Here is a 20973-nt window from a genome sequence, read left to right as displayed (position 1 = left end):
GCAGGGCAAGGGGACAGCCGCAGCGGCCCCGGCTCAGGCCCCCCTACCACCTGCTGTCCTGGGGGCTCTGCCAGGAGGCCCTGGAGCCCCCCCACCCCTGCTTCTGGGGAAAGTAGAGGCTTTTTCCCCTATTTTTTCTTTAAAAGTGATGGTGCCTGGGATTGGATTGGGGGGGACCCCCTGTGGGTGCAAGTGGGGGGTGAGATTGGGTGGGACAGCCATTGGGTTGCAACAGCTGGCAGGGGATGGGGCCAGGTGGGGCAGCAGATCAGAGGGCTGGGGTGGTAGCCCCCTGTTGGGGGGCCATAACCCCCTGTGGAAGGGCAGCAAAATACATATTCATTTATTCATGAAACGTATTTAGAGTTCACTTTATTATTATGATAACAGACTTGGCTTTAACACTGTAGATATCTCAATAAAACATCGTCCAACTGATCGTTGTGTCCGTCTCTCTCTCTCTCTCTTTATTGTGGTCTTTTGTTTTACTTGTGGAGGAACATGGATTAGGGGGTATCTTATAGAGTAACTTTGGGATTTTTTAAATCAGGGATTTTTCAGTTTTCTAATAGGGAACACCAGAATTCTTGCTAGGGAGGCCAATGGCAGGACCCTGCCTGCTCAGAGTTGGCACCTTGGACCCAGATGGCCGTGGCTGACCTCCTGGCTAAATGGGGCCAGGAGGACATGCTTTGACCGTTCAGAGCAGGCCACCACACCTGGAACACCTTCCAGGCGATAGCTGCCCAGATGGCCAGGCAGGAAGCACACATGGCAGTAGTGCCACACAGAGGCCAACTCTGCAGCCACAGCCTACTGGCAGCTGGCCCAGAGGGGCAGATGCCTCTACTGGCTGTGCAGTCCCCATCCAGATCTTGCTGGTGCACAGCAGGTCACAGCCAGCCAGCAGCCCCCACCCACCAGACTGCTGCAGTGGGTAGAGGGTGCAGGGAACTCTCAGAGCTGCTTAAGCAGTCCAGCTGGCACAAGGGGCAGTGTCCCCAGGTACCAACTGGCTGGGCCCCAGAAGCTCCTGAGAGTGGGCAGCCCCGAGCTACTTGCCAGGGTGGCTTTTTATACTGCTGGGGACAGCACAGGTGCTGGCCCTGGGCTCTAGTTCCCCCTGGCTGCAGATCCAGGAGGAGCCAGGCAGGGTTATTTTGCCCCAAGTGGCACAATTTGCACCACAATGAAGTGCATGTCCAAGCACACATGACAAGGCAAAAAGCCCTGGCTCAAATTTGCACCACTTCTACTTGAGCTGCTACAAGTGCACATGCTTGCATGTGTGGATGTGCTCAATGTGGACTGGAGTAAATACATGTGTAGATACCCCCAGTGTTGCCAATATTCAGTACATCCAACCACAAGTAATGGTGCACACTGAGGGGATGTTATTTGTTAAAAAGGCAAATGAGATGTTAGCAAAAAGGCAACCCATTGTGGTTTATGAATCTGTAAACAATTTTCAAAAATTTTATTACAAAGCATGAAATGCAAAGAATATTACTTACCGTTGTAACCCAAAATCTGTGCAGTGCTTTAATGCAACAGCAGCGCAAAGAGAACCCACGGCTGATTCTACAATTCCATTGCACACCTAAAAATAAAAGTTTTCTATAATTTTTAAAAGTTACAACAACTGCACCCATCTTTGTTTACACCCGTGTATAAATGCAAATAAAACTATAGCTGTGGAAAATCAATATTAGTTTTCTCCAGTTAAAGAGAAGCCAAAAGGTTTATTAATACACTGAGGACTAGCAATATATTATTTGGTTTGAGATCTAAGTAAAAACAAATATAACTATTGGAATGTGCACTAATTAGCACAGATATTACGATTATATATTAATTTTAGAAAAACAAGCTAGGCTAAAATAGTCAAAACATATTGCCCACAATTGCGCATTTGGTACTTACTTTAGCAAATGACTGTGCAGTAACTGCCAGTACTGTACGGTCCCAGCAACGCATGATTATTTTTAGATGCTACGCTGCCGTAGAGTCGGCATCATGATTTGTGCCTGCCAATGCTAAGTCACCACTGCAACAAGCTATGACAACGTAACTTTGTGTGTAGATGCACCGTGTCATTAGCCCTGTATGTGTCATTAGTGAAATGTATATGTCTCATTCAGATTCATAAAACATGATCTAATCTTCTTGATCATTTTGACAGAACTTCCGATACTTTCCTGGATGCATCTACATGAGACGTTTGCTATAGAGCAGATTAATCAGCTTCACAGCAAACATCTCATGTCTACACATGCAACCCCATTAAGGCCACAGGAAACTGACTGACTCCACAACAGGGTAGTACTTACTGCAGAGGTTTTTCATAAGCAGTATGTGTAGATGCTTACCCAGCTGGCTAGGGCACAAGTTTGCTTCAATGCTGGAGCTGCCTGCTGGCTTGCCTTGCACTGAACACACTTGTGCCCCAGTCAGCCCTTATGTAGCACACTGAGCCGAGTCAGAGCAACCCCAGGCTTTCCTCTGGGGCCCCCTGACAGCCAAGGCTGCTCCAACCTGGCGCAACATGCTGTGGTCCTGGGCAGATGTTCAAATGACATGCCCAGGAGCAATAAGCTCCAGTGCACTATGTGCTGGAGTTTATCGCTGCACGCTAATAGCATCTGTAGACATACACACTATCAGTCTTTTCTACACCTGAGTTAGGCTTTTAGCTAGAACTAAAAACAGTCTTCAGGGCTGTGACACTGAATAGAGACATTTATCAGGAATAGCTAAGACACAGCAAAATTGTTGAAGAAAGGATAGCCTGAATAACAGGACACCAAAATCATTAAAAAGGAGAGAGTGTAATTAACACTTGCATATAGATTAGCAGGAATCAAGGAGATAAGAAGCCATGAAGTTAACTGACTCTCTCAGCGCTGCTTGAACAAAAAAAAACCAAAACCAAAAAAAAAACAACCATACACTCTCCCTACCATGGCAGTTGGTTTTAAAGTTTGGGATAAACAGGAATCAAAAAAGAGTGGGAGGGGCTGAACCACTGCACTTCCCCTCGATTCACCCTGATCATAATCATCACTATCCCCATGACTTTGAACAAATCACTTTACTTTCTCGTCTCCCTATCTATTAAAGAGAGCTAATATTAATACTTACACAAGGTTTGAGGATTAATTGGTTAATGTATTTGTAATGCTCTAAAGTGATTTAAGCACTCAGCAGAAATATGGTCTTCTCTCCAACTGTTGGCAGAGCAAGCTTAGCCTACAATCTGGCACTCAATATGCTCTCTCATTAGATTGTCTATTTTTAGCATTTGCCATTTGATTATTGGTTTTTTTCACCAGTATTTAGCACCTGACTTTCTCTCCCAGTCTGTAATTATAGCAGACATTAAAAGAAGTAATGGATTTACTTTTGTTACTTGAGAATGCAGATCTGGTTTCGAATGCCAAAAAACAGGAAGCAGATGTGTTGAAGAAAAAGGGTCATTTTGACAGTCATTTTTCTGACAAGTACTGCACTTTAGAAAGGTGATTTTTATCTAGGGGGAAAAAGGTGGCAACTCCACTGGGACAAAGCTTACACCCACGTATCCTTTCTTTGTTATTCATAAGTCTTCTTATCACAGCTAGGAGATATTTATGATATTTGAGTTTAAACATAGACCCATGCCACCTTATTTCCTGATTCTGTAATAAAATGACTTTGCTGAATTGAAGCGCTTACATTAATATTCATGGCAATATTTCTGTGATGTTTTAAACAAAACAGAATTATGGCATCACTGGAAGATTAAGCACAGAGGAAGTGACAAGTGTTGATTAAATCCTGGCCCAAGTATAAACAAAAAGAACTGCTAAGGGATAAATTGATATATGGCATACAGCTGAAAGTAAAAGGTAAAGTCACCACCCCAATGATAGGACCAAAAGACAAAACTCTACTCAGGTTTCCCTAGATGCACCAGGAGATGAATAAATTTGTGATACTTTCACAGGATATTGCATGGCCATGGCTCTAGCTTCTCCTCACTCTGCTTTTCACGAAACATCTAAAATGGATAATTTTCCGCACTTCTCTTGCTGGAATAATGGATTTGAGTAATGCTGATGTATAAGAGAATATTCTTACTCCCTCATTATTTGCCCAAAGACAATACAGAAAATGCCTTCTGTAATCTATTACTCTAGTAAATAAGGAAACAAACAAAACAAAAAGAAAACCAGCCAAGGCAATTTGTATTACCTCCTTCCTAAGTATTTTATCTAGGACAGCCAACATATTCCCGAAAGGAATTAAAGCCTCGTTCTCTTTCACACCCTCTGAATAAAACCTGCTGTAAAATAAAATTACAAAATTAAAACTACTAAAGACTTAGTGACAAATCAAGGTTAAGAATATCCTCTGAACAGTAAAATTATATGAATAGGAATGCTAATTACTCGGTGTTAGTAATCCATTGTGTGTCTATTTCACAACAATCACCCTCAAAAAGCTAGAGCTGTCTTCCCCCTACATACTAGAACATAAGTAAAAGCTTCTGAATGTCTTTACAAAACAAAAAATGTATTTTAAAACCCCCACCTCTTTCACATCTAAAAGCTTCAGTTTTCAATTCAGATCCATCTCTTTTTTTATGGTCAAAAGTGTCCAAAGAGCCTGAATCTTAAGAAACCTTTATCAAAATTAGTATATCTGCACTACATGGTCTGGATTTGATAAAACAGCATTTTGTTAAAAATATTCCGAACAGCTTTACAAAGAGTTTTGAAGTGTCACATAAGCAGATTTCATTCTCATTTTTTATCTGGGAAGGTAAGACAGAGGTTAAAAGTAACATCAAGTCCAGGGAGGCAATAACAAAGCTAATAGTAGAAGACAAAAATCTGTGGTCAAATCACTATACAAAGCCTCTCCTCATAATTACTGACAGAAAAATAAAATCAGACAAACCTGATGAGGGCTTTACAGTTTTTTGTATCCATTTCCTTCTCCACTTGAACAGAAATTGGGAGCAAATTTTCAGCACCTGTAGATACAATTGCTGCTGATGTTTTAACAGGAGGCACTGGAGACAGAATTTTTTTCATGTGTGACTTCAAAAACCTCTCTGTTTTGATGGCTTCATCACTATAACTCTTCCCAACTGCTTGTTCTGCTGTAGGATGCACACTGGACTGCAGCAGCTCAGGCTCCACCACTGAGTGAGATTTGGTGCTGAGATCTTGTAACAGTCCTATATCTAGTGAAAGCAAAAAGCATTTTCATTTCACAAGTATCATAAAAATGCAAGCACCAAATATATTTACCATATTTCTACTTTATTGAATTTGTTAAATCAGAGTGGTGTTCATTTAGTTGTGGAAATATATTCAGGTGCTAATTTCAATTTGCCCAGGCAACAGATTTTCAGATGTGATATTTAGTTGGGTGCATCTACATGTGCAACGAATGTGATCTGATAAACTCCAACTCTGTTTGAGCTGGAGCCAGCTGCGCCAGAGGCAGTGTGTGCACATGCACCTGACACTGTAGCAGTTTGAACTCGAGCAGAGCAGCCCTGGGCTAGCAGAGCGGGGGGTTAACCCCGGGTTCCAGGTGGCGGCATTAGGCAGTGGAGGGGATGGCTGGGGCACCAGGGTGCTAAAGTGTGGGGCTAGGTGGCAGGCAGACCCTATATTTTACCACCCTTGTGCCTCAGCCAGCCCATGTTGCCATCTACATGTGCGTTTCAGTGAAGTTAAGTACTCCACTGTAGGATAGTACTATCCCTGACAGTACTGTCTTGTGGCAGAGTTAATTTATTTACTGCCCCTTAATACTGGCATATGTGTAGGTGGTGATGCTTTACTGCAGAGCTAATTAGTCAACTCCACAATACAGCACACGTGTAGATGCACCCAGTGTTACTGTATTGTCTTCAACTGGTGGATGTCATAAATTATCCTAACACACAGTTTCAACCTTCACTTAATCTCAAAATGAATAAATAGATGTTTCTAGCACTCTTACTTGAGTGACGAATACTGTTCTTTACTCTGACCCAATCCTATTAATATTTATTTTAACTGGGCTGAATTCACAACTTATGTACATAAAAGTTATATGTATAAATATATATATATTTTAATTCGGTACATAAAATGTATGCCCAAAACTGTAGTTTATGGTTGAATAACTTGAATAAGAGATTAAAATCCTATATATGATGCTTTTCCTTAATCTTAGTTAAAATGCTTACAACCCAAACAATTAGCAGTAGCAGATGACAGTCAAGTCAACAAAATAAGCAATACAGAATAAACAAACATTTTCAAGATAGATACCATTTAGTACAGTAAATTAGTGATAGGAAAAAACAGCTGTAGTAGTAGTAGTAGGGTCTTTTACTCAAGAAATACAGCTAATACTTGTAAGAAGGAAAAAAAAAAATCAATGTAAGGCAGAAAGAAATGCACAGTATTCTTTAACACAGGACTTAATCCAGTCCTAAGATGCTACATTTGAAACCATGCCCTCAGAAAGGTGCTTCCCAAACAGCTACTTTGAAAAACTGTGCAGATAGAGTAGGATGCTGAAATGAGGTTAATTCTTTGCACGCCTGGGGCCACCTAGCATCTTTACTTCCTATTACACATGCTAGCACCTCCAACACAGGATGTCAAAGCACTTTTGAAACAATAAGGGCCAGATTCTGATCTGGTATTAACAACCTCAATCAGAAGTCAATGTTGCTATGTCAAAATAAGACAACTAATTTGATGTTCTAGGGAAGTAGGTAAGTTTTCTGAATCTAGGGATGCTATCCTTCTAGTTTTCCAGCCTTTCAGGTGTGTATCCAGTTTAATCACTCACCCAAGAAGAACAGAACAGTAATTACCTTCTTGTATCAAACACTTCCAGTAGGTTTTATGTGCAGCTCTCACATTTTGTATAGACTCAACAGCACTAAAAGAGAAATGATCAAAATCACCAGTTCAGATAAAAGTACAGGAATGGTTACTGGTCTGATGGGGGGGGTGGGGGGGTGGAAAAGAAGGTTTATGTACATGTCCCCCAGGAGGCAGTGGGGGAGAGTCATGTGGATCAGCATGCCTGCACTGAAAAATGGTGGCAGGGGCACTTTAACTAAAGCTCACCAAACATGCTTTTGTTACTGTCTGCACATGCACCAGGAACTGTAGCAGTTTGAACTCAACTTTTAACTTTTGTTAAAGTGCCCCCACCACCATTTTTTCAGTGCAGGGATGCTGTTACACATGATGTTGGAGTCTGCTGGAGTGCGGTAATTTCCACACTTGAGCAGACTCTGCTCCAACGCACTGTAATCACAGCACATAATTACAGAGCATCCTCAAGCACATGTATAGGAGCCCTAAGACACTGCTCAAGAAATCCTGACCAGAAAAACAAAGAGGAGGAAGGTCAGTGGGCCTGTTACTGGGACACTTTCAAGTGTCAATAAGAGGAAACAGTTTGAACACATCACTGTCAATTTGTTCAGTACCTTACAAGGAGAACCAAATGGAACCTTTTTAAGTCAAGGGAGCTCTCAATAAGCACAAAGGTCTGCTCAAGGAGATCCAAAGCAGAACTGGAGCCAAAAAAAATACTGGTATGTTCTTTGTTACTTCACTGGGTTGAAAGTAATACTGTATTTACTTGATTCCAAGACTAGTTCTTCCCCCCACCCCCATTTAACATGGGGTAAAAAGCCCCTTGTCTTTGAATTGACTACAAGGTGGTAGGGTTGCTGGCAGCAGCTGTGGCCCTGGCTCAGGATTGGAGTCGCAGCTGCTTGCCCCACCACCTGTGCACACAGCTCACCCACCACCTGTGCACCCCTGGCTTTCCTTCCTATAGCCTCAGGCCATCCTTCCCTTCATTTTCTGCCCCCACTGTAGCCTTCCACATCACCTGCCCTTTATCACCTTCCGCCCCTCCCCCCCCCCAAAAAAAACTACCTTCCTCACCATCTGACCCCCTTCTACTATTTTCCTTATTGTAGTAGGGGGGAAGGGGGAAATTTAAGATGATCCTCCAATAATGAAGTTGTATACATGGAAAATTATGGACAAATTTATAATTTTTCCATGTACATAATTTAATTACTGAGGGAGTCATTTTGGATTTAGGTAAATATAGTATGTCTTTTTTCCATACTATTTATACTGTTTTGCAGAAGCAACTGGGGATCCTAGTCAGGAACCCACTGCCCTGACTCTTGCATAAATACTAAGTTAACAAAAAGAGATCTGCCCCCAAATGTTATAGTTTAAAGCTAGGACAAGATGCAGCAAGTGAACAAAACAACTAAATTGTTGTAAGGGGGAAAAGAAAAGATAAGGTAACAATAACATAAGCATGTTTTCATATACACAGCTCATCAACCACTGCTTGGTATTTTCTGGAATTGTCATTCTAAGTACTATGAATCTAACCTGAACTGAGGTAAACATCAACAGGGAAGAGGTCTAAAGGACAGAGATAGTAAAAACCAAACAAACAAACAAACCAACCCCCAAAACTCTCTTCCCAAGTACATAAAATTTTAATTTGAAATAAACTCTAAAAGAAAAACAAAGACAGAAATGAGGTGATCTCTTTGGAGTGAGAATGATCAGAAACAAAAAAGTAAAACAGTCTAGCAGCATTTTAAGGCTTGGAGAAAAGCAAAGTATTTTAGGCACATATCTAACTTTAATAAGATTATTTATATGCCTAATAGAACAATTCCTGTACTTAAATTTTAAAACGTGTACACAAGCACCTTAGCTTAATCATCACTACTGTCATACTGTTTAATTATATTTGTTCATCAGGATTACATTAAATCAAACATTCTACTTTCTATGCATAAGTTTTAAAGGAGTTCTTTTTCCCCCACCTATTTGAAGAGACAAAAGAACAGGAGTACTGTAAAAGGCTTCTAAATTTGATTTTAATATCACCCTCAGATAGCTCAGATTCCATGTCTTTCCATCTTAGTAAGAACAGACAAAACATTACATGCAGAAAAATAGTTCTTTATCCATACCTTATGCATGGTACCATTTCTCCAGACAGTTGGGGTATAGGGTCTCCAAGCAGAGATTTTACAGTCATGAACACTGAATCAGATAATGACTTCAAATGGTACCCACCCTGAGAAAATGAAGCTATGCTTTGTATACTGCAAAAACAAATACTTATTAAATCTACATGAAAAAAAAAATTGAAATTTTATTACATTCGTAGGAAACATATTGGCTAAAAAGGTCTACATACGCCTTTTGAAATACATGTTACATATACAGACCTATCCATATGTCAAGTAAAAAGACAGCAACACAAAAATAAATAGTAAGGTAAAATTTCAAAAATCAACAATATTCAGCATGAAAATAATTAGTCATAGACAATGTATTAAAATTCCATCACTGTGCAACATGGTGCAGATATGACTGATTTTCAAAAATGTAACCCAGCCGAGCAAACATTGCAACTAAGGGCAAGATATTGTGCTACGGCACTAACCAGCAGAATATAGACCACACAGTTCAAAAAGATTTTGCCTGGCCTTTTTACTTCCTTAATCTTCAGATGTTCATATGGCTGGTGAGATGACTGGCATTAATTTGGGATTAATCTATACGGGGTATTTATCAGCATTGCAACAGCAGAATGACTGCTATAGTTAAATTGTTGCATCCCCCTGCATAGTTACTTTTCTTCAAAACAACAGAAGTATTTACATGAAAAAGATTACTGTCATTCAAAATAAGAGCGATTACACAGGGAGATATACCAGCATAAAATTTAGTCATGTTTTTATATTGGCATTGTAACAACAGTAAATTTTCTTGTGCGGACAAGTCCTTAGATAGAATTCTAGTGCTAGGTTACAGAAGGTTCCCTGGGCTTTGTTATGGGCCACAGCACTGCCTGAGACTCTCTGCTCCTGGACAGACTCCCCATTCCCACATCTGTACATGACAAATCTCCTTCACTAGGTCATTTTGGTGGGAGATGTCTTTAGAAGGCAGCACTGTTATTTTCCACAGCGCCTGCAGGAGGGTAAGCCTCCCCCAGCACTAATTTACCTTGCTTTTTTAAATTTTTTTTAAATAAAAAAGCGAAATCAGTAAGGGCTCTATTACAGGACTAATACTTAAGCTAACATATTTAAAAATTCATCTGGGGCAAGAGCTTGCAACAACTTTTGTAATGCAAATAATTCACCAGTAACTCTTAATGGATTTGATATGGTCCAGACCAGTTGTCCAGCTGAGCACAAGCAACCTATGTGGAACCTATGTGCAATATTTAATCAACCTATGAAATCTTCATATACATTTCTGCTCCATCATAAATATATAGATCGCAAACTGTCAGTACGAGATTCATTATTTTAGCTTGTAAAAGCACTGTAAAATTTCTACCATTTTTGCATTAAGGGAAAGAACTTTTGCTGAGATTTTTTTTATTTCTAATTTCAGGCTAGGGTTGTGGGACTCCATAAAAAAAAAAAATCTGTCCTCTGTGGATTCAAAATGCATGTAAAAATGCCATGTGTTAAAACTTTACCTCTAGAACTGCACACAGTTTTCCCTTAGCTAACTGCATTAGGAAATGAGTTAGGTGGGCAAAGCACTCTGGTGTAGCAGTCATTTGACCCTACAAAATTGAAAACATTAGAAACAGATCAGAATTTATGTCAATAAAGTTAGTAACATCAAAACTGGGTATTGCAGTATTCAGCCTGTAATAATAGGCAATTCCAGTCAGACTTCAGAGGGAAGTTGAAGAAACCCCACAGTAGATAACACAGGAGAATCTGCCCTGTATGAGGGGCTTAATTTAATCTAGAAGTATTAAGGATTAGGATAAGGTCTGAAACATTTAGTTCTATATTTGTTTCTAGTACAATCTATCAACTGCTGGACAATTATGACACTTAAAATATGAGGTTTTAAAAATAAATGATGAATGAGAGCATGGAATCCCTGTATGAATCCTTACCTCAGGGTCCCCAATTCCTGAATCATACCCAGCTGAGACAAGGACCAGCTCTGGATCAAACTATAAACAAAAAAGAAATAATTCTCTCTCTCATCTTTATAGTTCTGGGACCCATCTATAGCTTTGTGGCTTATGGGCCCAAGCCTGCCACCCAGTTTACCTACACACACAACAACTTTTCCTAAGTAAAGACTGCAGGAATGGATTTTACTTTCTACCTGGAAAACTTACAGACCTTTATACTGAATATTTAAAAAAACCCCAACCACTTGGTAGGTCAGGCCATTATTCATGCAGCAGAACAGTTCCCACAGAAATAATGTATCAACTGCATTAGAAATAAGTGCCACTTTTCTACACCCATATCTCTTTTACCACTTTAAAAGGCACTTAGGAAATTCAAGGGTTTAAAGCAGACACATTACCTCAAAAGCCAAAGGAAGTAACACATGGAAAAATGCAGCTAAATAGTCTGAATTTCCCATCCCAGTCTGCAAAAAGAATGAATGGGAAATTAATGCCTTTTTCTCCCCCGAGTAAACTACGTATTTTCTATGTTTTAACAGATTCTTACTAAAAGATAGGACAAATCATTAAATCCATCGCTGGAGTTTTAGATCAGGGGTTGGCAACCTGCATCGCATGGACTCACTGGATCTGGCTTGCAGATGTGGGGTTTTGGCAGGGAGAGGGCTTTCATGGCAAGGATGTTTTCCATGAGATGGCAAGGAAAAGCAGCGGGGGGGGGTGGAAATCAGTGGCAGGGGGAACTTCTCCTGTGACACAGTGGGAAAAAGAGGCAGTGGACCTGCCCCTTTGACCCAAGCTGGATCATTCTGGTCCACAGTCTGAAAAGGTTGCCAACTGCCACCTTAGACTGCAAGATCCTTTTCCAGTATTCCATTGCTATTCAGGAAAGTACTCATTCACCAACCTCAAGGGATTTTAAGCACGAGCTTAGGTTCTTTGCCGAGTAGGACTGGACTTAATTCAGTGCTTAAACCATAATTAAAGCAGAATCTAAGTAGGCAGCATACAGGTAGAAGAAGCAGGAAGTCTGAATCAATGACATGTCTTTATATCATCAGATTGGAAATCATATTTTCTCAGGAGACACCAAAAACAGTATACCAGGTGTCACCTCTGCCACATAATCAAGTCATCAGGTCAGTTCCAATAAAAAGCATTGCCCTGAATTCATGCTAAAGCTACTAGATTCACCCTATTACACTATCAAGCAAGTTTTACCTTATTCCAAGGAACATTTATATTGAATCCTTTTCCTTTACCCCGACCAATAGCATCATAATCAGATTCTCTGAGCATTGGCCAGAATTGCTGATGTTCATAGCGATGCCAGGAAAAATAGAGAACACTGAAAGAAAGAATAAATCAACCTGACTTCAACAGAAATTGTCAAAGATGACACTTAGCTATTTTCACATCTGCCCTCTCTGACTCTTGGTACAGGTTTTAAATAGAATATTTAACCATACTTATTTCTGAACAATTTGAAATGCTATGCTATTGTCCTAGTGAAATTCAGCTAGGGTACTTGTACTCTAAGTTTCTAGCATGGATTATTTTATGGCCAAAGACAAAACATTTTCAGAAGATAGACCTTACAGCATCCAATTCAGTGTCTATCATTTTTAAGAAGCCACATATATTTTAGTGTTCAGTGAAAATTTGGATAATGGTACAGAGAAATCTTTCTATCAAAGATAGCCATAATATTGATATTGTGTCAGTTATTCTTCCAGCTTCTTGTTCCCTTTTGCTACCATATGCAGTTGTCATTATTTAATCAAACAAAAAATATTTAAAAAGTCAACAAAAAAGAATTTTGTTACTCTACTGTATGGCTGAAGAATGACAGGCATTTTGTAAGAATTTCCATTTCCAAAATAAGAAGGGTTTTATCTTATAGAGAGGTGAACATTATTTAACAAACCTGGGATCCTCTTCAAATATATACTGAGTCCCTTGTCCGTGGTGTATATCCCAGTCTACGATTAGAATTCTGAGTGAATCAATAACAGAAAATACCGAGTCAAAAAAAGCACAGCACCCCAATAACTACAAACAAACAGAAGAGATTGTTAGGCACAAAAGGCACCTCACTATCCATAGATTTTCAATGAGATTGAGGTATCTAATGCCATATATGCCTTTGAAAACCTGTGCCAGAGATAAATCTACACTAACCTCTGTAGACCATATTTTCTTTTTGCATATTCTGCGGCAATAGCAACGTTGTTGAAGATGCAGAACCCATTAGCTGCAGCTCTCTGGCTGTGATGACCTGGAGGCCTAAAACAGGTTCACAAAGTTACTATGAATGAAACACATTGAAAAGCAGATTGTTTCAAGCTCCTCCATTACCTTACTAATGCTATTCCATTGCATACTTTTCCTGACATCACAGAGTCCACCAGTTGCAAACTTGCTCCTACTGCTAGCTTGGCACAGTGATAAGTGTCCTGAGGAAGAAAAATCTCACAGTTAATTAGTAACCCAAAATGCTGTTTAAACTAAACGTAAAACTGACATGTTTTGTACTAGCACAATGAATAATCCAAACTGGCTGTACTAAACTGAAGTTAGTAGAGCTGAATACACTTACTGAAAGTTGAATTTGACAATGTGATTAATGTGACTTTCATTTAAAATATTTGTGCTTACATTACAAGGATATTTGATCTGATAAATATCCTATACAGAACCTATAAATTATGGGATTAATTAAAAGAATAACAAGCCTTTCTTATGGTTTAATGGAATGATATGGTATATCTTTAAAAATAGAGATGCACTTTATCTTTAAAAATAAAGGCTTCTAATTAGCACATTGCTTCTATATGCATTAAATGCAGAAGTCTGTGATAAATTATTTGGCTGAGATTTGTAACTGCGTACAAATCAGAAAAGTTTACCAAGATTCCTACTGCAGGTTAAGCTCTGCCACTGTATACTCATTATTTGAAAATAAGAGACTTTTATTTAATGATCTTGCAACAGTGCACCATAAATGGTGCACAGGCAGACCCACTGCAGAGGGACTCCGTGTGCACCACAGGGAGGTGCTAGCAAAGCAGTACCAGTAAAATTTGAGTATCAGCAATTTAAATTGCTACACTAAGTCCCTTTTGAAACAAACTTCAAAAATAAACAAGTTGGTACTCTTCCTTCTGCCTATGCAAATGAGCTTCGAATGCAGTAATACAAATGCTTATAATCTGAACAGGGGAAACAACCAGGTCCACACCGGTAAACAGCTAGGGCTACACACCGGGTGAAAGTAAACAGCATCATAATTTTCAGAGACTCTTCGGAGTTCTTCTTCAGCCATTTTTTGTGTACTCTTTACAATTTGTAAGTATTCTGAACTAAAAAAGAGAGAAGGTGGATTAAATGGACTCAGGTGTAGCCTGAAGTGCCCCTGTTACTACAAAAGATCTGAAAACAGAAACACAGTAACCATAACGGGTACTTTTCCTGAACACCGTTTACATGTTTCAGGGGCAACAATCCCACGATCCAATGAAGAGGCATAACATTTAAGATGTTTTGGGGCTACACCAAGGCTTGCCAATCCTTTTTTCCATAAGCATGAAATATCAACACAATTACTCAGCTCTGGTACTACTATCAGCCCATTTCCTAAGGGATCTAGATATGAGCAAGAAGAGCAGTGCAAGAGACACTTTGTTTTTAAAACAAAACAAAAAAGCAGATGCCAAGAAGAGGTCAGGGACTCAGTGTGACTGAATCATTTTGTTCCCTCACACTCACTTTGTTTCATAGAGTGCGTCACTTCAATCAGGCCTGTACTGGGTGCATATCATTTCCATATCCATGCTAGCTTCTCAGTGCTGGCCGGGGCACTGAAAATCAGCATGCTGTTTTGTGGCCCTTTCCATATACTTCCTATCCAACTGCAAGAGAGTGGCAGCCCACTTAAACTTGTTCTCCACTCCAAACTATTCTTTAGGATGAGATGCAGCTTAACCCCTGCTTATGCCTCTGTGTGGTCACGTGACAAACTGGATTCCCACTCCAGTTAAGAGATGCAATCAGTGATGGCAGCAGCCTTATAGGGATGATGCAAAATAATAGCATAAAATGAAAGGAATAACAGGAACTAAGGGGTTAGAGCCTAAAAGACAGTAAAAAAAAACAAACAAACAAACAAACAAACAAAGGCAACTGTTTGTGTTAAAAATTTTACCTTTTTGCATATGGAATTATGGTGCTATTTATCAGTAAATCTCAAAAGCGTTTTAAAAGGAATTAAGCATTATCATCTGTTTCACAGTTGGGGAAACTGGAGTATGAAGTGGGTACATAATTTATTCCAGGTTACAAAGCAAGCCATTGCCTGATCTGGGCAAAAGAAAACTTGCCTTTTGTTTCTTTTAAAAAAGCAATAAAAATAGATCTGTATATAACTCTGATGAGGAGCTGAGGTTATAGGGGCCTATTTTTCAATGAATTAAGATGAAGAGTGACAAAAGATATCAAACCTGTGAACCAACATGATTTCTTCTTCATTTCCTTCTCTGATTGGTACATGCATACATCTTTGCACAGGACCACGATGTTTAAGTTGCTCATAGGAGGATGTCAATCTTTCCGGCACTTCAATTTCACAGATAGGACTAAACACAGATAATAATATTATGCATATAATATAATATCATCAAGGCTTATTCACATTCTTCAGGTTATTTAGATTTGCCACTCTAAGTAAACAGGTTCATTTTTCTTGTATGGACATAGAAAATAAATCTTTGAAAACTTTCCAGAATTAGGTCTGGGGCTGCCATATATATTTTAGTTATAGCGAGGTTCAAGTAAAAGGGATTTTATATGGTTCTTTAAAGAAACAGGGAATAAAACCCACAAAGATAGCTGCAATTATACTAAAAGTAGGGATAGCTTCCTAACATAAACAGCAGCAGTTCTCAAATGTCAAACAAGATTAGTGATAACTAAACAGAAAGTCAAAGAAAAAAAATGGAGGTTACAATGTGATTTCTAGCTAAATCATAAACCTTTTCTAAGCCTCCCCATGACAAATCAATCCACAAAATGGAAAACTGGCCTATGCTTACAAGCTTATATTCAGCCACCCAACATTTGATGAATGAGTAGCTAACTATATCTAGGGGGAACAGCAATGGATCTTAATTAAAACACCGTTACCCTAGACTTGGATGAATAATGAGACAAAGGGGAGATGCGGACTATGGGAAACCTAGTTAGGCAGATATGCTACAGGGTTCAAACTCGCCCTTTAGCAACTCTGTGGGTACATAACTATTTTCAATACTTAGTGCTAAGCACGTTACTGGTGAGACAGCTCGAGTAGTTAAGAAAATAACAGTCTTAAGCATCTTCTTGGATTTAGGCCTTCAGCTAGCCCAGGTGTACATACTGCTATACTGGGAATAAAAATCATCTGTGTAAAGAAGAAGTGAGAAGTGTTTTTTGTTCATTAAGATTGCAACCAGAAGGCAATGAAGATTTTCTTCCTTCACTGGGGCTAAGTAAGGAAACACACTTTTATCGGGTACCTCTCTGTTCAGAAATGCTAGTATCAGTTTATGGACACAGACTTACTCCTCCCACAGTAGCCTATGACGGGTCATTTCACTGTCGTAAATCAGAGCAGTTCCTGAGGCCATGGCTGTAAGCAAAGCGAGAGGGAGAACCCAAGACGTGTTTGTGCATATTTCAGGCTGGAAACAAAAATTACAAAAATACACCACTGGCAGGGCAGGGGGACGAGGACACACACACAGAGCAGACACATTATTCAGTTTTTCATTTGTTCACCTGTCCAGCCCACAAACTTTGGACAAATCGATGCTGCCAAACAGACTGGATAAGGAACAGCCCAGCAGCAGGTTGCCAAGGCCAGGATCCCCTGCTCTGGGCGTCAAAATCAAGAAAGGGAGACCTTGAACCTGCCTCAGAGCAGGACACAGACGATCTCCCTGCTGGCCAACCACTCCCGTGCCCCCACCGCTGCCCGGAGAGAAAGGCCTGGCCTAGAAGCAGACACTGGTGTCCGCCCGGAGCTCAGCGCGACGCTGCTGCGCTAGCCGGGGCGCGCGTGGGCGGCGCCCAGCGTCTCCGCTGTGGCCCGACAGCAGCAGGCCACAGCCAGTCCCGCCGCGCTGCGTGCCCGCTCCTGAAGCGCCGCGACACAAGCGGCTTCCGAGGCCGCTGCCCCCGGCCCCGGCGGCGGGACGCGCCTCACCTCCGCGGCAGCCTGCCGCCGCCAGCTAGGCCCCGAGTGCCTCTCCCGGCTCATGTGACCGGGGCCAGGGCGTGCCTGTGCGACTACGTGCGGGGGAGCGGGGGGGCGATAAAGTAGGTGCGGGGGGTGTGTGCGTGCGTGTGTGAAATTAGGTGCAGGATGTGTGTGCGTGCGCGCGCGTGTGTGTGTATGTATGTGTGTGACACTAGATGGAGGACGTGAGTGTGAGAGAGAGAGAGAGAGAGAGAGAGACTAGGTGCAGGACTTGTGTGAGAGACAATGCAGGGTGTGTGTGTGTGAGAGAGAAAGAGACTAAATGCGGCACGTGTATGTGTGTGTGAGAGAGAAAGAGACCAGATGCAGGGCATACGTGTGCCTGCGAGTTGCATGCAAAGAAGTCTTATCCCATGCATCCACCCTGTCCACCGTGATTTACCCCACACTGAGGAAATACCACCCCAGAGCAAGCTGCGAGCAAACCATGGAGGGAGAAAGAGAAGGCGCTGGCTGAGCCTCCTTCTCTGCTGCTCTTGCACAGCTCCAAGCACAGTGAGGGAAGCATCCCCACCATCACAGCAACAAGAACTATGAGAGGTGATTTGATTAAAAAATGAGAAACTAAACCCATCCCCTTAGAAATGTTTCTCCTCTGAGGGTGTTTGTGCCTGAAAGCTTACAAAGAACAATTTTTTCCATCTATTTGGTTGGTCTAATAAAAGATATCACATTTGCCAAAGAACTTTGTCCTCCTCTGAGGAATGCAGTTCACTGCACACTGCCCTCCGAGGCACTTGTGTAGCTGGTCACACAGAGAGTAGAGGAGGGAGAAAGGGCACCAAGGAGCTTCCTTCTTTCTGCATCTGGGTACAGAAAAACCATGATCTCTGCTGCTGGGGGAGAGGTGGGATGGAGGGACAGCAGACATTGCTATCAGGCTCCCACATAAGGCTTAGGAGTGCCCAAACCACTGTGGCACTAGCAGGTTGGATGGGCTGATGGAGAGGTGAATGGGGTGTGTACTGTACTGCAGGGCGTTACAGCGGCTATCATCACAGAATTCCCTTAATACTGCTACTGTGAATGTTCACATTAACAGACTCAGGTTGGCAGGTATGAATACCACACAGGGACCTCCCAGAGTCTGATTCTCATTTATAGTCTGGCCACTTTAACACCTCTATGGCATAGAAAGCAGGTGTTGCGGTGGATATACATATAGGTTACACTGAAAAGGAGAATCAGGCCTGTTATCTGTCAGGGGCTGTTTTGAATGTCTTTTCTTGGGCTGGACTCTGCTTTAGTCCTGTATCAGTTCAAAAACAGGGGTATTTCATCAAACACTTGTGATAATAAAATAGCAAAACAAAACAAGCAGGTGTGCAATTCAGACGCAGTTCTGCACCCCTCAAATAAAAAGAAAGTATTTAAACAACACTTCTTAATTACAGAGAATCATAAGTCTAATTCCCTCAGGTTTGAATGGTGGCTTTTAGCATTGACTTAATCAGATGAGTGATGTTACTGACATCTCTAAAAGCCCTGACATTTCTAAAATAGGTCATCTACTGCTGGCTCTGAATGTTGCTTTGAAAATAGCCTCCTCATGAAGCCCCCATGGGGGAGCTGGTATGCATAAAAAGATTGATGGTTCTTAAAATATTTACTCTTTTACTACCAGAGACCAGCACAGAATTAATGGTACAGAATGAGCTGAAGTACTGAACAACCTACTTTTTTTTTAAACAGCTGCTCTATTATACATGCTGGATTCAAAATAGGTAATTTCAAGTTCTGGTTGTTTTTCAAACTATTTGAAAAAAACCCCCATAATCTGTTTCTCTTATCAGAAACCGTAAAATTCCTATTCAAAATAACATAAAGGGGCGTTTTAAATACCAAGATAACCATAGGATTTGGCCTTATAATGATGCTATTCAGTTTTAAAAAACAGTTTTCTTCATAATGCTCCAGAAGGAACAGTCATTATATATGGATTTCAATGATTAGAAAAGATACATCATTTGTCAGCCTGAACAGACTGAGAACAGGTCTCTCTATTCAGCTGACCAGTGCATGTGATGGACCTTTGCTCCAGCATCTGCTAATTAGCATGTGTCAGAGCAGACTCCAATTAATTAGACTCAGACTTATTAGCACGCAGCAGCCTCCAGGTCATGTGTATTCAGTGCCTAGCACTTCAAAATGGTGGCAAGGGCACTTTAACTAAAGGTTGTTCAATGAGCTTTGGAGTGTGGGATGCTAAATACATGTGATGCTGCAGGCTCTCAATGCTGCTTTAATTAAAGGGTCCCCCCCCACCACCACCCTGGAGCTCAACGTGTTTGTCAGGAGAAGCCACCCATGGATCATCTCCTGAGATGCCTTGTAGCACCACAATGCACCCCACAAGAGCTGGCAACACCAACACCAGAAGCAGTGACCAGTGCAGAATTTTGGGAACAGATCATTTAGAAAGGTTGGACTGAGACATGATGAAGAAGAATTCACATTAGGACCAAATGAAGACACTACAAGAATGAACTTTCTAGTGTGCAGCTCTAATCTAGATAGGGGAAGCTATGTTAAAACAGTTTTTAAAGATTTAGTTAGTACTAGGGGTCTACCCAACTCAAGGAGGCAGCCAGCCAGTTTCATGGGCAGATCACGAGACCAGGTGCTTTTTCTGGACATTTCACAATTTCCACAAAATCCACGCACTCGTAATTTGGGTAGGTCCCTAGTTATTACTAGTGTGGACAGGAAAATGGTTCTATAACTTGGGAGCCTTAGAAGCTTAGAGAGCTGTATTTTGCGCTCATTGTTGCTTACGTTGCAGGAATGGTCAGAGGCCTCAAGCAGTAGTGCGGCCCTGTTTGTGGGCAGAAGACAATCCTCACATTAAGACCTCACAATCTAAAACCCCAGTCCTATATGATCTTTGTGAGGGTCTATTTCAGGATATAACCATAAGTAAATAAAAAGTGACAGGGACCTATGGTAAGGAGAGGGAAGGCAAATTGAATACTTGCTAAACATAGTCAGGATTTTAATTTTTTTAACATTTTATATCTAAAAGTGAAGAAATAGGGGATTAACAAATCAGTGACCATTAATGTAGTTTTAGCTTAGGTGCTCTTGGCCATGGTAAAGATCTATCATGTTATTTCTTGCCCTGTAGAAAATGTGGCGGAATGCCGGGCTAGCGGTTCCGGCACCGCTTAGGGGAGCCGCGGGCTTTACGGAGCTGTGCAAGCGCGTGGTTTGTGGGGCGGGATTGGAGGTAGTTTTATAGCCACCCTCGAGGTTCGCCGAGTTGGCACACGTAGACGACTTAGAGTAAGTTGTTAATGTTCCTTAATTTATAGGGTGTCCGTTGGTTCACGAGGTTCCAGAGCCAGCCCTTGCGTTCCAACAGTGGAGCTAGTCCAAAGCTAGGTGCGGGTGCCAGCTCCGTAGTCCCAGAACTGGTCAACGGCTCATTTAGATGGGATGTTAGTAATAGAAGTTATTACAGAGTAGATATGGGATAAAATAAAAAGATTTTATTCACTCACCTGGCCTTACCCTCTTATGAATAAGAGGGGAGGCCGGTTGGAACAAAGCTGCAGTAAATACAAGTATAGTGAGCGTAGCTATGCTGTCTAAGCTACAATGAGAGGCAGTCGAGGAGTGGAGTCTCCGATGTTTCTTCAGTTACAGTATGCTGGATACAAAGG

The 20973-nt window shown here is 41.1% G+C and overlaps 1 protein-coding gene across 2 annotated transcripts in view; it reads right to left on the bottom strand.

The window, feature by feature from the left end:
* Positions 1-17310, bottom strand: part of HDAC10 (histone deacetylase 10) — a 24956-nt gene extending 7646 nt beyond the window's left edge. The window contains exons 1-16 of one of the 2 annotated variants that reach the window (XM_019543472.1): positions 17258-17310; positions 16615-16681; positions 15516-15650; positions 14282-14378; positions 13375-13472; positions 13198-13302; positions 12944-13012; positions 12238-12364; positions 11415-11480; positions 10990-11049; positions 10555-10644; positions 9026-9132; positions 6869-6936; positions 4942-5230; positions 4234-4324; positions 1515-1600 (exon numbers count right to left, since the gene is read on the bottom strand). In XM_019543472.1, coding sequence (XP_019399017.1) covers positions 1515-1600; positions 4234-4324; positions 4942-5230; positions 6869-6936; positions 9026-9132; positions 10555-10644; positions 10990-11049; positions 11415-11480; positions 12238-12364; positions 12944-13012; positions 13198-13302; positions 13375-13472; positions 14282-14378; positions 15516-15650; positions 16615-16679 — 1553 coding nt within the window. In that variant the 5' untranslated portion in view covers positions 16680-16681; positions 17258-17310. Of the gene's footprint in view, positions 1-1514; positions 1601-4233; positions 4325-4941; positions 5231-6868; positions 6937-9025; positions 9133-10554; positions 10645-10989; positions 11050-11414; positions 11481-12237; positions 12365-12943; positions 13013-13197; positions 13303-13374; positions 13473-14281; positions 14379-15515; positions 15651-16568; positions 16588-16614; positions 16682-17257 lie in introns of those variants that run through there. The other variant, XM_019543473.1, reaches the window with a different exon arrangement.
* Positions 17311-20973: the final 3663 nt, after the last annotated feature.

The sequence above is a fragment of the Crocodylus porosus genome, unplaced genomic scaffold, assembly GCF_001723895.1.
Source record: "Crocodylus porosus isolate Cpor-Errol unplaced genomic scaffold, CroPor_comp1, whole genome shotgun sequence".
Classification (NCBI taxonomy): Eukaryota; Metazoa; Chordata; order Crocodylia; family Crocodylidae; genus Crocodylus; species Crocodylus porosus.
Note: the sequence above shows the minus strand (reverse complement) of the source record. Positions and strands in the feature narration are given on the sequence as shown.